We start from the raw sequence: 17862 nt of genomic DNA, 5'->3' as shown, positions 1-17862 counted from the left end.
AGATAGAATCAAGAGAAATCCCTAGTATTGTGTGCCATGCTTGTATCCAAGGTTCTCACCCTCCACGTCACATATTTTCTTGAAAATCTTTCCATGAGAATGCTGAAGAAGAGACAGGACTCAATTCTCTCCACTCTTCCTCCTGAGCTATGACTTCACAAGCCTATGTGAGGTATAGATCCTACCTAAGCAACCACCCAAAGGCTAGCAGTGCATTAGAATTTTAATTTTAAATACTGCTCTGAACAGTAGGACAGGGGATGGGGTCACCAGGTAGATTCCACCTGGTTATGGAGAGATTTCCACCAGAGCAGTTATGTACCATCAGGGACTTTGCTGTGTGTGTACCAGTGTGCTCAGTGGAACCAGCAATTTCCAGATTATCTTGGAAGGAATTCCTCCCTGCGAGAGTGGCTGTGTAGGGAAACTGAGTCACCCCAGGCAGTGAATGGCCAACTGTTGCTGACTCTGCCACTCATTTTCTGAGTGAGCGTAGGCAAGTTGTTTCTCCTTTTAATTTCCTCACCTGCAAAAGAAAGAACATTATACTGAACAATCTCAAAGATTAAGATTAATATAAGAATTCAAAGCCTGAAAAGTGTCATTAGCCTTCTAAGAGACAGGGAACCCCAAAGCATAAATAGATCACATTAAAAACAGTGGATTGATTTGGTCTGAAGTCAAGACACCATTTAGGGCATGGAGGGGAAAATTTATTCCATGGAGCCAATTAAAACAATAAGGAGCATTTTGAGGCACTTGCACATGATGTGGTGGTAGAGCCTGGGAGGTAAGGGCTTGTGCTCAGGAGTAAAACTTCCTGGACCAGCCAACCTTCATCATTCACCAGCTCTGTGACTTTGGGCAAGTGGTGCCTCTCAGAGCTTTTGTTTCTTCATTTGTAAGATGAGGGTAATGCTACAACATGCACTGGATTGCTGGTAGGATCACATGCCTGATACGGGGTAAATAGTAAATGGTAGTTACAATGTTACCTTAAATCACATGCAATCTCTGTAACAACCCTGAAAAAGCAATATTCATCATCCCTATTTTGCCAGAGAGGAAACTAATGCCCACAGTAGCTAAGGTGCTTACCCAAAGTCACCAACGAGGAATCTTCTCATTTCAAAGCTCATACTACAGCACAGTTGTCACTCCCATACTGAAGTCTATAAGGCACCTATAAAGAGGGTCCATGCTCTCCTCCCAAACAATGGGCTTAGACAGCTGCCACTATTGGCAAAGTCCCAAATTAAGTTTCAGGCATAATGACTACTGCACATAAGCCTGGACATGGGCAATAGTATATATATTTGTTACAAGCTGAAAACATGATCCAATTCCTCCCTTAAAAATGGTATGCAATTTCTAGGCTTCCCCTTGGATTCCTTTGGATAATGAATGCTGCAGTAATGTATAATGTGGTTGAAGCCTGAAAACAAAGGCATCTGTGGGGAACACAACAAACTGCCGTGATTTCTTCTGGCCTTTACTCTGTAAGGGTCTGTGGGGACTCAGGCAGCCTGAAAGGAAAAGGCAAAAACAGTTTGTATGAGCTGGCAGGAAAAATAGAGCCCAGGTTCATAGACAGAGAAATGATAGATAGATAATTCGGCCCTTAGGCCTCAGCCTTCCTGGCATGTTTTGGAACTTTTTTCTCTTGCAGTCAGAACTTATTTATTTTCATCTATTTTCCATGGGACTGTCCCCAAGCCCCCCATCTGCTGAGAAATGACTTTGCTGAAGAGGACCCCAGCAGTGTCAAAAGTCTGGAGTGAATCAGATACCATAGCTGCTCCTACAACAAAGTCTTTGAAATTTTGACATTCTTTAGACCTGATCCCACTACGTTCCCAACCCGGGAAGCAGAACAAAGTACTGACTTATGTGCCACCAGGTTGCTAACCCTGTGTAAGTCCTGAGTTGACCACATTAGCCATTTTAACTTAATAAAATGGCACATGCATTTCTTTCTGGTATATTTCTCCTGAGTAAATAAAAGTGTACCAAAATTAAATTTCCCTAGCACTTGCACCCAGGCATCTGAGTGGAATATTTACTAGCTAACACGTTTATTATTAACACTGTTTATGCTGTGCCACACCCTGTGTAATTGCTTGGCTCTCTCCCCACTGTTGCTTGGATCTTAAAGCATCAAGCATCTGTCCTCTCCCTTCACAACAGAATATTGGTGGGATTGTAAAACTAGGAGGGCCCTCAGCATCCTATCTTGTTCTATAGAAAGGAAATCAAGGCCCTGGGAGGCCATAAAGTCCCACCATCTCATCGTAAGAGAGTGTCAGTATCTCAGCTGTGTCCACTTTGCCCTATCACCCTGCCCTTCACTTTTATAATAACAGAGGTGTGCCCCACCTGTCTTTTGGATCACCGTAGACCTGCTTGGAGGTATGCTGGCACCTGAGAAGGGTCATAAGCTGGGAAGGCAGTGTCTCAATCAGATACAGCTAAAAATAGGCTTCCCGAGAACAGCCTCGGCTAGTGAGATTGTGCTGATAGAAGGGGCCTCTCAGTGCACTCCCTTGATATCCTACCTGTCCTCCTGGAAGGATGGACACACTGACCACCTCAGTGGCAGAAATGGGCTGATAAAACAGTTGCACACACTAAAGGCAACCCACCTGCCACTGAAGCTCATGAGCGGCTCACTGAGGAGAGGAAATTCCATTTCTACAGCCACCTGACAAGTGGGTCACATGGTGTGAATCGAAGAAGCAGGAGGACTTTCCTCTTGGCCTCGGAATACTTGCACTACTGGTTTACCAGGTGGTGCCTGAAATCTTTCCATTAGGAGGGAATTTGGAAGTCCTAAGGCAACTTGGAAATTATTTAGTTCACCTCCCTCAATGTGTAGATGAGAAAAATAAAGCCCAGAGAAGTTAAGCAACTCGACCAAGGGCAAACAGCCAAGTCTAGAACTTCTCAAAGAAGCATCTCTGAAATAATAGTCTCATAAAATGTTCTCTTGTGAAAAAAAATTGTTTTTAAGCTTCTGAGACCAGGATTTAGGATATGCTACATTCTACATTCTCCTTTATCCAGTCTGCTCATTGTCTATTTAACAAATATTTATTCAGTCTTGAACACATTTTAGGGATCTGGTCTGACCTGGCAAAGCTGAAGCCAGCCCATGAGTGTTCAGATTTCAGGACCAAAAAATATGCAGCTACCTCAAGCAAAAGGAATATTCCTTGAGGTTAATCACTCCTGATGCTTTGTTAACATGGTAATAATACAGGAAGTGAGACGTAGCTGACTGGTGTCAGTCAGGAGCCTTTAGTGTGATTTATTTATCTAAGGCTGTTCTAAGTGACAGCTCTTGTAATTATGTGGCTGAACATGTGATCCTGAGACGGAGGCTACTGTCTTGAGAAAGTTAGTCTGCATGTTAGTCTGGGAATTAAACAGGGTAAGCTGGACACACAGGCTCCCTGAAGAAAGGAAGAATCAGAAAGAGAGAAATGGCCGGGGGCCCAGGGCATGGAGCCAGGGACCAGAACCCCCCCCCATAACCAGGCACACCGCCAGCACCAAGGAGCATGCCAAAAACATCACCTCCATGTGGGTGGCCTACCACAGCCATTACAGTAACCACAGCTGCTACAAAAGTGGCTAGATGTCACAACTACCACGCAGATGGTCCACCAGCCACTGGAGTGCATTGACACAAGGAGAGTCACCAGCAGAAATAAAGAAAAGAAGAGGATGTCTCTCTCCACAAAGCCCATTCCAGAGTGACAGAAGAAGCATCTGCTCTATGATAATATCGGGGGAACTGATCACATCTCTCAGCATTGGACAGATCACCTAGGCAACAAATCAACAGAGTAACCATCACTCTTTCAGAAAGAGAGAAGAAATCTAGGGTTATCAGAGGTGTGAGCGGGGAGGGAGAGGGGGATGGGAGAGATTGGACAAGGGGCGTAAAGAATAATTATAATTCCTCTCAGCATTGGACAGATCACCTAGGCAACAAATCAACAGAGTAACCATCACTCTTTCAGAAAGAGAAGAAATCTAGGGTTATCAGAGGTGGGAGCGGGGAGGGAGAGGGGGATGGGAGAGATTGGACAAGGGGCGTAAAGAATAATTATAATTTGTAACAATACCTATGCTAGTAATATTGATTTGATCAACATATGTCAATGTTGAACCCCCAAAATATGTATAATCAATTGTGATTCAATAAAAATTTTTTTTAAAAAAAGAAGAAAGAGGGAAATGGCATAAAAGAAAAGGCGGAGAGTTAGGAAAATGACTCCATGAGCCTCGGCAGGTCAGTCAGTGAGCATCTCCCACTGAAAGGAAGCAGATGACAAACACAGCCCACTTCAAACAAAGCGTTTCTACAACACCCCACCAAGGAAACACACTCTTGCCGCAGCTCACAGAGGAAACAGTCACTTTGGATATTGATTATTTTCTATAGACTTTACATAACAAATTTCTCTCCTGAGCAATCATGTAAGATCGAGGAAGGAACTTGTTAATAGAATTTTTTTTAATTATGAGGAGAGGGTGGCTCCCCTATCAATTAAATCATGCTTCAATTAGTACAATGATCATTTGGGTCATTACTTTAAGTGTTTGGAATTTCTACTTAAATAAGGTCACTTTCAATTTGGTAAACACTCCTAAGTCATCATATTAATTCACAGCCAGTCACCCAAGGAATGCTGAGTAAGTAAACATAATCAAGCATTAGCTAACTAGCCACAAATCCACTTGAGTTTATTAATTTCTCTCTTGGCAGAGAAGCAAAAAAAGGAAGCAAACCATCAGAGACATTCACACATCATTCACTTGATAAGTATTTAATAATACCAGGTGCCAGGCACTATGCTAAGCTAGATATAGTTTTCATTAGGTTACTAATATTCACAACTAAGTTATATATGAATGTTTTAAAGAATGAAATTCTAGTTTACCAAAAATATAAATTTTAATTCCTGAGATGTTTTATCTTCATTTCTGCCCAGTGTGCCTTCCTCCATGGAGTGGATAATATATCCCGACTCTTAAGCATCCAGGCTCTTCATCTGTCTCTCCAAAAGACTTCCCTCATCAGTCAAGCAGTCAATGACTAGAAACTCACACTAGAAGCATGAGGGAGGAACTCACCATTTTAAAAGTCCCAGGAGAATACAAGTGGTAAGAAATAGTTCACATTATTGCACTCAGATTTTTTTATATATACCTTTGGGTTTTGTTTTAGGGGGAGTAGCTTATACTTGCTCAAAAACTTTTCAAAATACACATATATTTCAAATGCAGACAGGAATGTATGCAACCTTGGAATAAAATTTTAAGAGTACTGCCTTATCAGAATTCCCTTTGCCTCATTTCAAAAGAGACAACCTCTTTCCCATCTTCTCCTAACAACATCAAAAACAAAACAAAAAACAACAACAAAAAAAATGGCAATCCAAAATTAATGCCCAAGAAAAGACCCTCTCTAAGAACAGACCTTATGCAAGTTACTTTGATCACCAGTAAAGAAGGGAGTTGGACTGGAGCTTCTCATGTTCCCTCTATGGCCTGCAGATTAGGGGGTCCAACCTAGCCTAATCCTCTACTACTCCTCCATGAGGAGATGGTACAGGCAGCCCAGGCAGGTGTTGGCCATACACATACACACAGTGAACCCATGCATGTCCCCCCCACACACACACCATGCTACAGGCCCCTATCCATGAAACCCCAACTCCCCCAGGGACAGCCAGCTTACCGAGATATACAAAAGACCCCACACCACCCAGAAGGAGAGGTGAGGAGTCTCCTTCCTTCAGCCAGGCAGTCTCCTGCTGACATCACAAAGGTGTCAACTGGCAACCTCATTGTCATGTGGCTCTCCCCTGGCTCTCCTTCACTTACTTGCAAACACAGGGAAAGGGTGAGACCTTTCAAAGCTGCCAAGTGGGCAAGCTTCCAGCTGCAGTCTGGGAGTTAGCAAGCGGCAGAGCCACCAAACGAAGCGGCGGTGCATTGGGCCTCTCGTTTCAACTTCTGTTCGGTTATCCTGTAATGGAAAATTGCTTTGCACAAAGCTAGAGTGTTACAGTTCTTTCCAGCACCTCTCCCCCGCCCCGCCCCACCCTTCAGCAGCCTTCGGATCAGAGGGACAGCGCCCGCCCGCAGGAAGGTGGAAGGAGGGTAGTCGTGGCTCCTTACTATGTCCCTTGCTTCAGGCCCTGGCCCTGGGTGGTTACTCTTTTCCTTTGGAATGGGGCTGATATCAGGGTCGAAGTGTCCAAATAATTGTCAGTGTCAAGCCCAAGAAGTGATCTGCACAGCACTGCAGCTAACTGAATACCCTCCTGACATACCCCTGAACACCCGGAGGCTGTTCTTGAACGATAACAGAATCACTAGTTTGCCAGCCATGCATCTAGGACTCCTCAGTGACCTTGTTTACTTGGACTGTCATAACAACCGGATTCGAGAGGTGATGGATTACACCTTCATCGGGGTCTTCAAACTCATCTACCTTGATCTCAGCTCCAACAACCTAACCTCGATCTCCCCATTCAGTTTCTCAGTGCTCAGCAACCTGGTGCAGCTGAATATTGCCAACAACCCTCAGCTGTTATCTCTGCACAAGTACACCTTTGCCAACACCACCTCCCTGAGGTACCTGGACCTCAGAAATACTGGCTTGCAGACCTTGGACCATGCTGCTTTCCATCACCTCATGGTACTGCAGACCCTGTACCTGAGTGGAAACCCCTGGAAGTGCAACTGCTCCTTCCTGGACTTCGCCATCTTCTTGATAGTGTCCCATCTGGACCCTTCAGGTGAGGGCTTGATTGGGTGTGGGGAAGAGGACGTGACAGAGGAGGAGGAATTGGTTCCAGAAAAGGTAAAGTCAAAAGATGGTCAGGCTGGGAGCAAAAGCTGGGTTCAGCTGATTTTAAGCATTCTTATTGCTCTGTAGAGCCCATCCCTGGGTTGACTGGACAGGCAATAAGGTTCGTTAGAAAAAGTTCTGGTATAGGAATCCAAAGAGCTGAGTCCTGGTCCCAATCTTGGCACTTACTAGCTGGCTGCCCTTGGAAAAGCCATCATTTCTCTGAGCCTCAGTTTCCTGATCCATAAAGTGGGGATAATAATACTACCTAACATACAGAGTTGTCATGTCAAATAAAACAATGTGTTCAGAAAGGATAAAGTACTATGATAGCAAAATAATAAAGTAATATGGAGATGCTGTATTCCATTGGCAAACTGTTTTAATCTGCCTAATTCAATGACTGAATTTTTCCAGGATCTAAAAGTAAATTCAGTCATTCATAGGCAGTAGAGAGTCCAATAGGGGTATGATATCTGGAAGGGAAAGCTCAGTAGAGATGAGAGACACATAAGCTACCTGGACAAGGGAAAGGACTGAAGGGAGAAGAAAAGCCTTTTGATGGCGCCTTGTTTTCCAGATGCTGGCCTCATAAGGAAGGAGAGAAGGGCATGAGTCAGTGAAGATGGGTCATGGTACTCACTGGGTTGAGCAGGGAGATCCCAATCTTACAGGCAGATTCTCAAGTCTTACCTGGGAGATTTCCAAGTTAGGGGCTGCCACTCTATCCACTGTCCCCACCCCCTCTGTGATGGCCCCTGGAGCATCCCAATACACATCCTGCTGCTTCTCAGGGACTTTGCTGTCCCATCCTTATACTCCAGTTCTCCCTGTCCACAAATAGCACTTTTATCCAGGGAAATCAGAGCTTCAGAGAAACAAGAACTCCTCATAGAAAGTCTGGAGCCACTGATATAATCCAGGAAAATTGGATTTTGGATAGAAAATCAAACTCTATCAAAATCATGTCTTCTCTCCTTCCCTGGGTGTTTGCCTTTGAAAAGGTTTCACACACTCAGTTTCACAAAAGTCCGCTGAAGCTTCCACCATGAAGTCCTTGCTCAGGTAGCAACATCCTAGGAATATTTCTGGCCAGAATGATAGATTTCAAGCAGAACTGGGGGGAGGGAACCAAGTGGTGGCAGCAAGTAAAAATGTGCTCTCCTGGCCTCCCAATGTCTTAAAACATCTTCCAGGGAGGACTGGACTAGAGTGAGGCACACAAGGATCCCAGGATGCAAATTTTAAGGAGACACTGAGAGGGAGTGCTCACTGAGAGTGAGAGTCAGTTCCTTCTTAAATTTTGTGCCCCAGGCACCTGGCCCCACTGTCAGATACTTTAACTTGTTAGGAAAAATCAAAAAGAACTTTGTCGGGCCGAGCCCGTGGCGCACTCAGGACAGTGCAGCACTGGGAGCGCAGCAGCGCTCCCGCTGCGGGTTCGGATCCTATATAGGGATGACGTGGCGCACTCAGGACAGTGCAGCACTGGGAGCGCAGCAGCGCTCCGGCTGCGGGTTCGGATCCTATATAGGGATGACCAGTGCGCTCACAGCGCTCACTGGCTGAGCGCGGTGCGGCCGGTCTCAAAAAAAAAAAAAAGAACTTTGTCAGACACCTTCCCAATAGAAGTAATCATAAAAGAAGACAAGAGCTTCTTGGAGAGGTTGGCTTTCCTCTCTGTACCACCTTCTCTGAGAGCCAGAGGTAATGTCTTCTCCTTCACTGGTGCTATGATGGTTTCAAGAAAGCTCTCTAAAAGAAGGTCAATATTAATCACCCTCATGCATTAAGTGTGGTTCCTAATGTTCGTGCAACTAGCCTGTGGAAGGGCACCACCTTCTCTTGCCCCCTCTCTCCCATCCATATACATTTTCCTTGAGTAGAGCCTCGGTAGCCAGGGGGACCTCTTACCCTAGCTGAAGTAGTGAAGTAGCTTGCTTCTACCCCAGCCCCTAAGCCCACCACTTCACCTCCCATTCAATCTCCCTTAATCAAATTTCTGCTTGTATCTGGTCAGAATTTTCAGGCTGAAAACTTTGGACACCTTGACTTTTCAATTCAATCATGATGCAATAGGATTATATTCACTACATGTTTGCAAAGGCATCAGAAAGGATTATCTATCTTGTCAAGTTCATAAGCTCCACACGAATGAAGAGTCTGTCTTTTGAGGTAGACAAAGATTTCTTCCACTGGGCAGTGGGACCTCACACAGGCACCCACAACTGTTCCAGTTCAATATTATTATCTCTTAAAAACATGAATAAGCCCAAGGCCAGAAATAAAAATAATTCATATTTCTATAAAGCTTGCAACTGGGGGAGTTTTTTTCATACACAATGTCTCATTTCCTTTAGTTTGAGTATCAAGCCAACTCTTAAATTTTGTGCCCTCACCCTATGGAAGAGGCTAGATTGATTTTTTTTTCAATTTTATTTATATTTATTTTTGTGGGGTACAGTGTGTTGTTTCAATACGTACATATAATGCACAGTGATTCACTTAGGGTAGATAGCATAGTTTTGTACCCATTAGTCCACCACTTCTCCTCCCCCACCCCTCCTCTCCTGGCCTCTGGTAACTATTATTCCTCTGTCTACTTCTGTGAGAACCACTCTTTTTTCCTTTTAGATTCCACATATGAATGAAATCATTCATTATTTGTCTGTCTGTGCCTGACTTACTTTATATAACATGATGGTTTACAGTTCTATCCATGTTGCTGCAAATGATAGGATATCATTTCTTTTTATAGCTGAACAGCATTACATTGTGCATACAATACCGCAGTGTTTCGTTTTGTCTTGTTTTATCCATTCATTCATTGCTCAGCATTTAGTGGATTCCATCTCTTGGGTATTGTGAATAGCATTGCAATGAACATGGGAGTGCAGGTGTCTTTTTGATATAATGATTTCATTTCTTTTGGGTGTATACCCAGTAGTGGGATAGCTGGATTGTAAAGAACTGCCATACTGTTTTCCACAATGGCTGTACCAACTTACAGTCCCACCAGGAATATAGAAGGGTTCCCTTTTACTGCATCTTCACTAGCATTTGTTATTTTTTGCCTTGTTGATAATAGCAATTCTAAATGGGGTAAGATGATATCATTGTGGTTTTAATTTGCATTTCCCTGATGATTAGTGATGTTGAGCATTTTTTCATGTGCTTGTTGGCCATTTGTATGTCTTCTTTTGAGAAATGTTTATTCTGATGTTGAGCATTTTTTCATGTGCTTGTTGGCCATTTGTATGTCTTCTTTTGAGAAATGTTTATTCTGATGTTGAGCATTTTTTCATGTGCTTGTTGGCCATTTGTATGTCTTCTTTTGAGAAATGTTTATTCAGGTCCTTTGTCCATTTTCAAATTGGGTTATTTGGTTTTTTGCTTTTGAGCTGTTTCAGTTCTTTATATATTCTGGATACTAGCCCCTTGTCTGATGTGCAGTTTGCAAACACTTTCTCCCATTCTGTAGGTTATCTTTTCACACTGCTAATAGTGTCTCCTTAGTGTGCAGAAGCTTTTCAGTTTGATGTAGTCTCATTTGTGTATTTTTGCTTTAGTTGCCTGTGCCTTTGTAGTCTCGCAGGATTGATATTTTTATCCCTATCCTTGGATGAGAAAATAGGCTGACTTGCCCAAAATAACACAGCCAGTAAATAGCAAGAAAATGATTTGAACTTCTTTATTGCGAATTCATATCTTTTTCCTTGAGACTATATTACCTCTTAAATTCTTGAGTCACATGATAACTATCATTCTATAAGTCAGTTTGGTTATAAATATAAGTCATGTTATAAGCATATGGCTGCTTCAGCTTTATTTCCTATCTGGCCACTACTTGGTACTCGCCTGAGATTATTTTCATGAGACAATAAGCACTAATTATCACAAATTCATTATGATATGCCTGTACTTCCTTTGAAAACACAGGTTTCACCCCAAACCCCAAAAGGATAAATCTAACTTTAGCATTGCTGTCTGATGGGCTTTATCCAGTCTGGTTCTCCCTTATTGTACACACATACACACATACAATTACAAACATGCATACAAATACACATGCAAAAACATATATATACACGTGCATATGAACACACACATACACGAACACAAAGATATAGCTACATATATATTTCGTACATACATATGCAACCTACTCATATACCCACCCATGCACTACACACACATAACATATATGCACATATAAATGTACAGATACAGATTCACAGGCATGTATAGACACACACATACAGGTGAACATATAGAGTAAAATTCACTAGATGCTTGCCCTTTGGCCAGATCTCAATGTAAGGGAAGATATTTATTTTATTTGACTCTCATATAATGATTCATGGTCTCTGTTTGGTAGAAATATCTTTGCTACTGACAAACACTCTTGGTGAACTCTTACCCTTAAGCCCACCTATTTATACCACATTTGCTATCAGAATGTTGATCTTTGACATGTTCTAGAATAGAGCCCACACATCTGTCTCCATTTGCCCACATTTCAGAATATAGAAAGAATTTTTGTGAAATAAGCTGAGTAACATGGTTGTTTATAAAGCAAAATCCAGTTTAAAGATAGGTTTATTTTAGACCCAAGGAGGTACTGAATCTTCGCATTGGGAAATTTTCCCTTGGCGCAATATTAAGAGCAATATGACAGTGGAATGCCAGTACATATATACCTTTAAAAGAGAGGCAGTGAAGTAAGAGACATCTGGGCCACCACTCAGTTCATCCGTTTGTTTAAATATTCATTAAGTGCCTATTATGTGCCAACCATGGAAGTAACTAACCAAGAAGCCTGGAGCTGCATATGGAGATTCACGTGACTATGGGTCATCGGCACCATAAGTGTCCCATGGCCAGTAAGGCACAGCAGAACTAAACAGGGAAAGACAAAAGAGGCCAGCATGTGCCTCGTGTGGTAGATAGGTACTTGGGACAGCCTCGGCTACAGGTGAAGAAGGACAGCCACCCCCAAGCAATACAACCCAGTGTTAAGAGCTCAGGTTCTGGAGTGAAATAGACTTGGATTGTAACCCTAACCCTGCCACTTACTATCTGTAGGATATCAAATAAGTTACTTAACCTCTCTGAACTTCAATTTCCTCATCTTTAAGACAGAGATAAAAATAGAACCAACATACCTAGGGCTGTCATAAGAATGAGATAAGAATACTTATGAACTGTCATTGGTATTAAGCTTGACACACCATAAGCACTCAATAAACAAATGGTTAGTGGGTGTAAGAAAGATACAGGATACTGAGAGGAGAGTAGCAGACGTCAGTCAGGTGGTGCCCCGACAAGCAACAGACTTCAGGAAGGCTCAGCACGTGTGGTATTGGAGGACAGTATAACCCAATGTCTAGGAGACATGACTGTAGAGACGCAGGCAGGGATAGAGATAGGATGTAGGAGGGTGGGCAGAAGGTCCTAGGACTCTAATTCCCCAAGAAAATGGGGCAAGGGGAATTTTGGAGTCAGGTATTAGGTGAGCTGTGAACACAGGGGTTCAGATCCTGGAGACCAAAAGCAGAAGCCCATATCGAGGCTTGGCCTCAGCCTGGGCCATGAGACTCAGGGCTGGCCCAGCATCAAGGTGGCTGCTCCTGAGTCTCTGAATCTGGAACTGAGGCTCTACCTAAAGACAAGCCCCACTTCCAGAGGCAGGCATGGATGTGCAAACAGCTTTCTAGGATAAGGGCAAGGAAGGCAGTCCAACTGTGGGGCAGGCACAGCCCTGAGAGAAAGAAGTCGACTACGTGGTGTGATTTTGTGATTCAACTGTACTAATCACTACCTTTGCCCCAGTATCTCCCCATCCACTGCCTATCAATGAGCTGAAATTAGCCATTAGAAATTCACTCATGTGGGTCCCCAAAAAGTGTCTTAATCTTGAAGAGAACCCTGCAAAAATACATGAACTCCTGGGAAGAATAATACATGTGCCCCTAAACTTTTATCAGCTCTTGTATCAGAGGGAGGAGTGAATTCTTGGGAAATCCAATTAGCTAAGATTAATTCTGCCGCAGTGGGGAACTTTGAAGGAAGCAGAAGTTCAGGAAGGAAATAGAGAGGTCTTAAAAGAAAAGACATGAGTGCAATAATGTGTCCATCCTCTATGTCACATTTTGGCTAAAGGTGCCCCTGTAGAGGGGATGCAGAGGAAGTCAAGTGTTTTGTTTAATCACAAGGCTACACTGAACAGGAATATTGAAACTTTCACAAATTGACAAGAGATTTGATGCTATTATCAAAGGTCTGAATCAAAAGAAACCCTTCAATAGCATACTCACCAGATGTACTGAAAAGTATTAAGTCTTCAAAGAATTCACATATTCATTCTCCAAATACAAAAATTACAGCAGGAATGGAAATACGGTGTCCTTTGCCAGGGTGCTCTAGTGAGCTCTGATCAATACAGAGTTAAAAACAGACTGACACAGTCCATTTCCTTTCTGGCTCTGGTCAGCAACTAGGAGGACTAGTTTCTGGCTGGAACTGTAATTTTTCAGTCATTAACGCTATCTGAAGGTGAACGTGGCGATTGAGTTCTTCCCAGGATATTTGTTTTCTCTAGTGGGACTAGTCCATTTCCTTTCTGGCTCTGGTCAGCAACTAGGAGGACTAGTTTCTGGCTGGAACTGTAATTTTTCAGTCATTAACACTATCTGAAGGTGAACGTGGCGATTGAGTTCTTCCCAGGATATTTGTTTTCTCTAGTGGGACAGGGTCACATGACTCTCAAGATGCTCTCACACACTCACTCAACTCTAAGCTCCTGGACATAAGGAACCTGGCCTTCTATATCCCCTTCTCCTCCACCCCCAAAGTCTAGTCCAGTGCTTTCCAATAGAAGTTTCTGCAATGGTGAAAATAGTCTATACATGTGGGGTCCAATGCAGAAGCCACTAGCCACATGTGGCTATTGAGCTCTTGAAACGTGGCTCGTACAACTGAGGAACTGAATTTTTTAATTTTATTTCAATTCAACTCATTTAAACGACCACCCAAGACCAGTGTCTACCATATTGGTCAGACAGCCTTTTTACATAAGATGCTTAAATTGGAATTCTAGAATCCACTTCCTCACAGATAAGTGGCTGTAGACCAAGCCCAGCACAGAGATATCCTGACATCCAAGTTCAAGGTTATTCCCCAATTCCATGATATTTCTTTGCTATCAAGCACATCACAATCCAGTCAACTCTGAAATGTTTATTGAGTGCTCATTAAGTGTCCAACGTTGTATTATAATGCTGGGATGGTTTTAACACAGAGAAAGAAGTCATAATTCCTGTCTTTAATAAGACAATCTAGGGATACAAGAGACAGAAAATAGCGTTGAAAGCCAGGAAGCTCTGTCCTGGCTATGGCAATGCCATTGTGTGATTTGGGGAAAGTTATTTCCCCTCTGAGTCTCACTTTCTTGTCTTTAAAATAAGGGTGTAGGATTAGATCCTCTCAAAGGCCTCTACTAGCTGGCATTCTGTGGACCTGAATGGAAAGATGACACATCTGGTGTAAAAGGAAGGCAGTGTTCAGCAGACACGGTCCTAGGCGAGCAAGTGCAGAATGAGTGAGTGCTGAGACGGAGGTGTTCCTAGTGACAAGGGGTATGGTCACATGATCAGGAAGTACAGTTAAGAAGTTGACAGCCCTTTAACTCCTGCACTCTCCCACCTCCTGTCTTAAGCATCCTCAACTTGACTAGAACAATGTCTCCACCCCTAAGGGACTCAGTGCCCCAGATTTTCCTCCCAGGTCTGACCTGCTCAAACAGTGGTTCTCAAACTCCAAGGAGCACAAGAATCCCAGGCCCCACATCCCGAGATTCTGATTCAGTGAGCTGCCAATACAGGTGGTGACAGGTCACATTTTAAGAAACACTATGGCAATGGCCTGTGTCCTGGACCTTCAGTAGCTGCTCCAATCAGTGAATAAATTGATTTGCACCACATTTAAATGGATAATAATGTTTTGAAATGTCTCCATAAAGGGCACTTGCAATTTGATAGAGAATAACCAGAAACAGTGAGAATTCAAAAAATGACAGACTATCAGGGATAGGAGTGAAGCAGTTTGAGGTCCTTCTGTGTCAGCTCTTCAATTATAGTTCCTAGGAGTCTTACTGAGCCCAGTGGTAGGACCCACACATCAAAGAGAAGTCTGGGCAAGGGTGCCGCAGAGGCAGGTGGACAAAGCCACTCAGGGACATCTGCAGGGAGCAGATGGGTTGGGGCATGTGCTGCTTCAGGTCCAAGTCATTTGAGGGCATTTTGAGCACAGAACATCTTAGTTTCATTCCAAGGCTATTTCATCTTCTATTCAAGGCTGCTGTAATAAGATAATGGCCCCATTTCAACCAATCAAGTACAAAGTCATCCACAACTGTGCCAAAACTTAGATTTCCAGAATGAATTCAAGTCCTTTCACTATTGCACTATTAGTGCTAACCCATCTCCTCCATCAGGGAAATTGAAATAAAGATCAGAGGCCAAAAGAGAGAGTGTCTGGGCAACAGACAGTTCCAAGGCTGTTGACTGCTCTGCCAGCATGGCTCTCCCACCTTATGACAAACTCCCTGCCCTCTAGTTCCCTCCTGCAGAAAGCCAGAAGAACAGCCTTCTGAGGGCAATGAGAAGGCTGGAAGAAGTGCAACTGAGTCAGTGATCCCTAAACCATCCAGAAAATCCAAGAAGGGATGGGCGTGGCAAATAATGTGGTTTGGGAAGGATCTCCAGGCGATTCTGACACACTCTCTAACTCAACCCAGTTGGGATTCCTGAGAGTAGGTGATCTAAGATTTCTCCAAGGTCAGAAATGCCAGACCTCTACACATGACCCCTCAGGTCACCCAACATCACTCGGGCCTGTGGAAGACAGCAGTGCAAGTCTTTTTCCTCTCTAGGGGTGAAGAGCTCCCCAACCTGGAGGTAATCCAGCAGAGAGTGGATGCAGCTAGAAAGAAAGACAAGGGTCCATCCATGAAAGGCCTTGAATGATTTTCTGGGGAATATGCAATGCACCCTGAGAAGCGTTGGGAGGCAGGCAAGCCTAGAGGTAGCTCTGGGAAGGAGACCCCCATAGGCATCCAAGCCAGAGAGGATGGCAGCCTACAGCAGCAGTGAGGATGGAGAGGTGTAGACAGGTCAGAAGCAACCCTTTAGAAGACAGAAACAACAGGACTTGGAACTGAACTAGACCCTCTCATGGTTCCTTATACTCCCTTTGTGACTTCTGTCACAATTCTAAGTAATTAATAAATTTGTGTTAATTTAACATCTGTCTTCTCTGATAGACTGGAAGCTCTTTGAGAGTGTGACTTTCTGAATCTTCAGAAACTAGCACAAGGCCCGACACAGAGAAAATGCCCAGTAAATATATATTGAATGAATGAATGAGATATGGAAAATAAAGGAGAGGTAAAAATCAAGGATAACTCCCAAGGCTCTGGCTTGGACAACTACTGGGGCTTTGCTGAGACAGACACTCTTGGAGCAGGGTCAGTGATGGGGTGAAGGGAGGTATTAGGGTTCTCCAGAGAGACAGAACCAATAGGATATGTATATAAATATATGAGAGGGGATTTATTAGGATAATTAGCTCACATGATTGTAAAGGCTGAGGAGTCCCACGATAGGCCATTTGCAAACTGGATGCCAGTAGTTTAGCTCAGTCCAAGTCTGAAGGCCTCAGAACCAGGGACTGTCACAGTGCCTTTGGTGTAACTTCTGGAACCCAAAAGCTGAAGAGTCTCAAGATCTGATGTCCACAGACAGGAAAACAGATTATATCCCAGATCCAGCAATTAGGGAGAGAGATTCGCCTTTTCCTCCATTTTTGTTCTCCCTGAGTCCCCAGCAGATTGAACAGTTCCCACCCATACTGTGGGTGGACCTTTCCACCCCATCCACTCAGGCCCACATACTAATCTCTTCTGAAACCACCCTCGTGGACACACCTAAAAGGATAACTTTACCAGGTTCTCAGTATTCTTTAATCTAATCAAGTCGACACCTAGAATTAACCATAACAGGGGAGAAGCCAAGTCCCATTTTGAGCTTGATAAGTCAGAGGTCCCCGTGAATCAGTAAACATTTGAACATTCTGACCTGATATTCATAATATATAACAGGGAATAAAATATATACTTGAGGATCTTTGGCTCCCTAGTGATTATTAAAACCAATCAGAAGATATCAACCAGGAAAAAGAGTTTAAAATGAGAGGATAATAAAGACCTAGTACAGAAGCTGTAGGGATGTAACATATTCAAGAGTCAGGCAAGGAAGAGCCACCCATGAAGTGCTCTGGGTAGGAGCAGCCAGAGAAAGGAAATTAGAAGAGGATGAATTCATGCGAACCAAAGAGTTCCAAAAAGTGGGAGCAGGTCAGATCAGGACTAAAAACTGTCCATCAGATTTAGCTACCAAGAGATCCCTGCTGTCTTGAGTAGCTCCAGTGTCCTGCTGGGAGTGGACAGCAGACAGCAGTAGGTTATGGACTGCACAGCAAAGAAGAGCAGCAGAGAAAACCATGTAAGCTACTCTTCTAGGAAGCTTGGCTGTGGACTGAAGGAGATAGAGTGATAGTTGGAGGGGAAGCAAGTAAAGATATTTTTTAGGGAACAAGAGGTCCAAGTAAGTGTTTATCTGCTGATGAGTGGTCAATGCAAAGAGAATGGGCAAGGACACAGGAGAGAGGGAATAACTGATGGGGTGAAGCTACCAAGGAGGCAGGAGTGGGTGGTCTCTAGGACCAAATGTGAGGGTGAGCCTTGAAAGGGAAAGGACATCTCCTCTGTCCTCTGGGACTGCAGAGAAGGAAGCAAGGGTAAGCACAGACAGGGACGAGTGTGACAACATGGGACAAATGCAATGAGGGGCCTACCCTGACAGCCTCTGTTTTACTTCCAAGGAGATAAAAGACAAAGAATGACTTTGTATCTGTAAAGCACACAGTTTCACGTG

General features: G+C 43.5%; 1 protein-coding gene across 1 annotated transcript in view; it reads left to right on the top strand.

Moving 5' to 3' along the window:
• Window positions 1-5893: 5893 nt before the first annotated feature.
• LRRC52 (leucine rich repeat containing 52) overlaps window positions 5894-17862 on the top strand; it is a 27089-nt gene continuing 15120 nt past the window's right edge. The window contains exon 1 of the mRNA XM_008578685.1: window positions 5894-6815. Coding sequence (XP_008576907.1) covers window positions 6194-6815 — 622 coding nt within the window. The 5' untranslated portion in view covers window positions 5894-6193. The remainder of the gene's footprint in view (window positions 6816-17862) is intronic.

The sequence above is a fragment of the Galeopterus variegatus genome, unplaced genomic scaffold (assembly GCF_000696425.1).
Source record: "Galeopterus variegatus unplaced genomic scaffold, G_variegatus-3.0.2 Scaffold1742, whole genome shotgun sequence".
Taxonomy (NCBI): Eukaryota; Metazoa; Chordata; class Mammalia; order Dermoptera; family Cynocephalidae; genus Galeopterus; species Galeopterus variegatus.
Note: the sequence above shows the minus strand (reverse complement) of the source record. Positions and strands in the feature narration are given on the sequence as shown.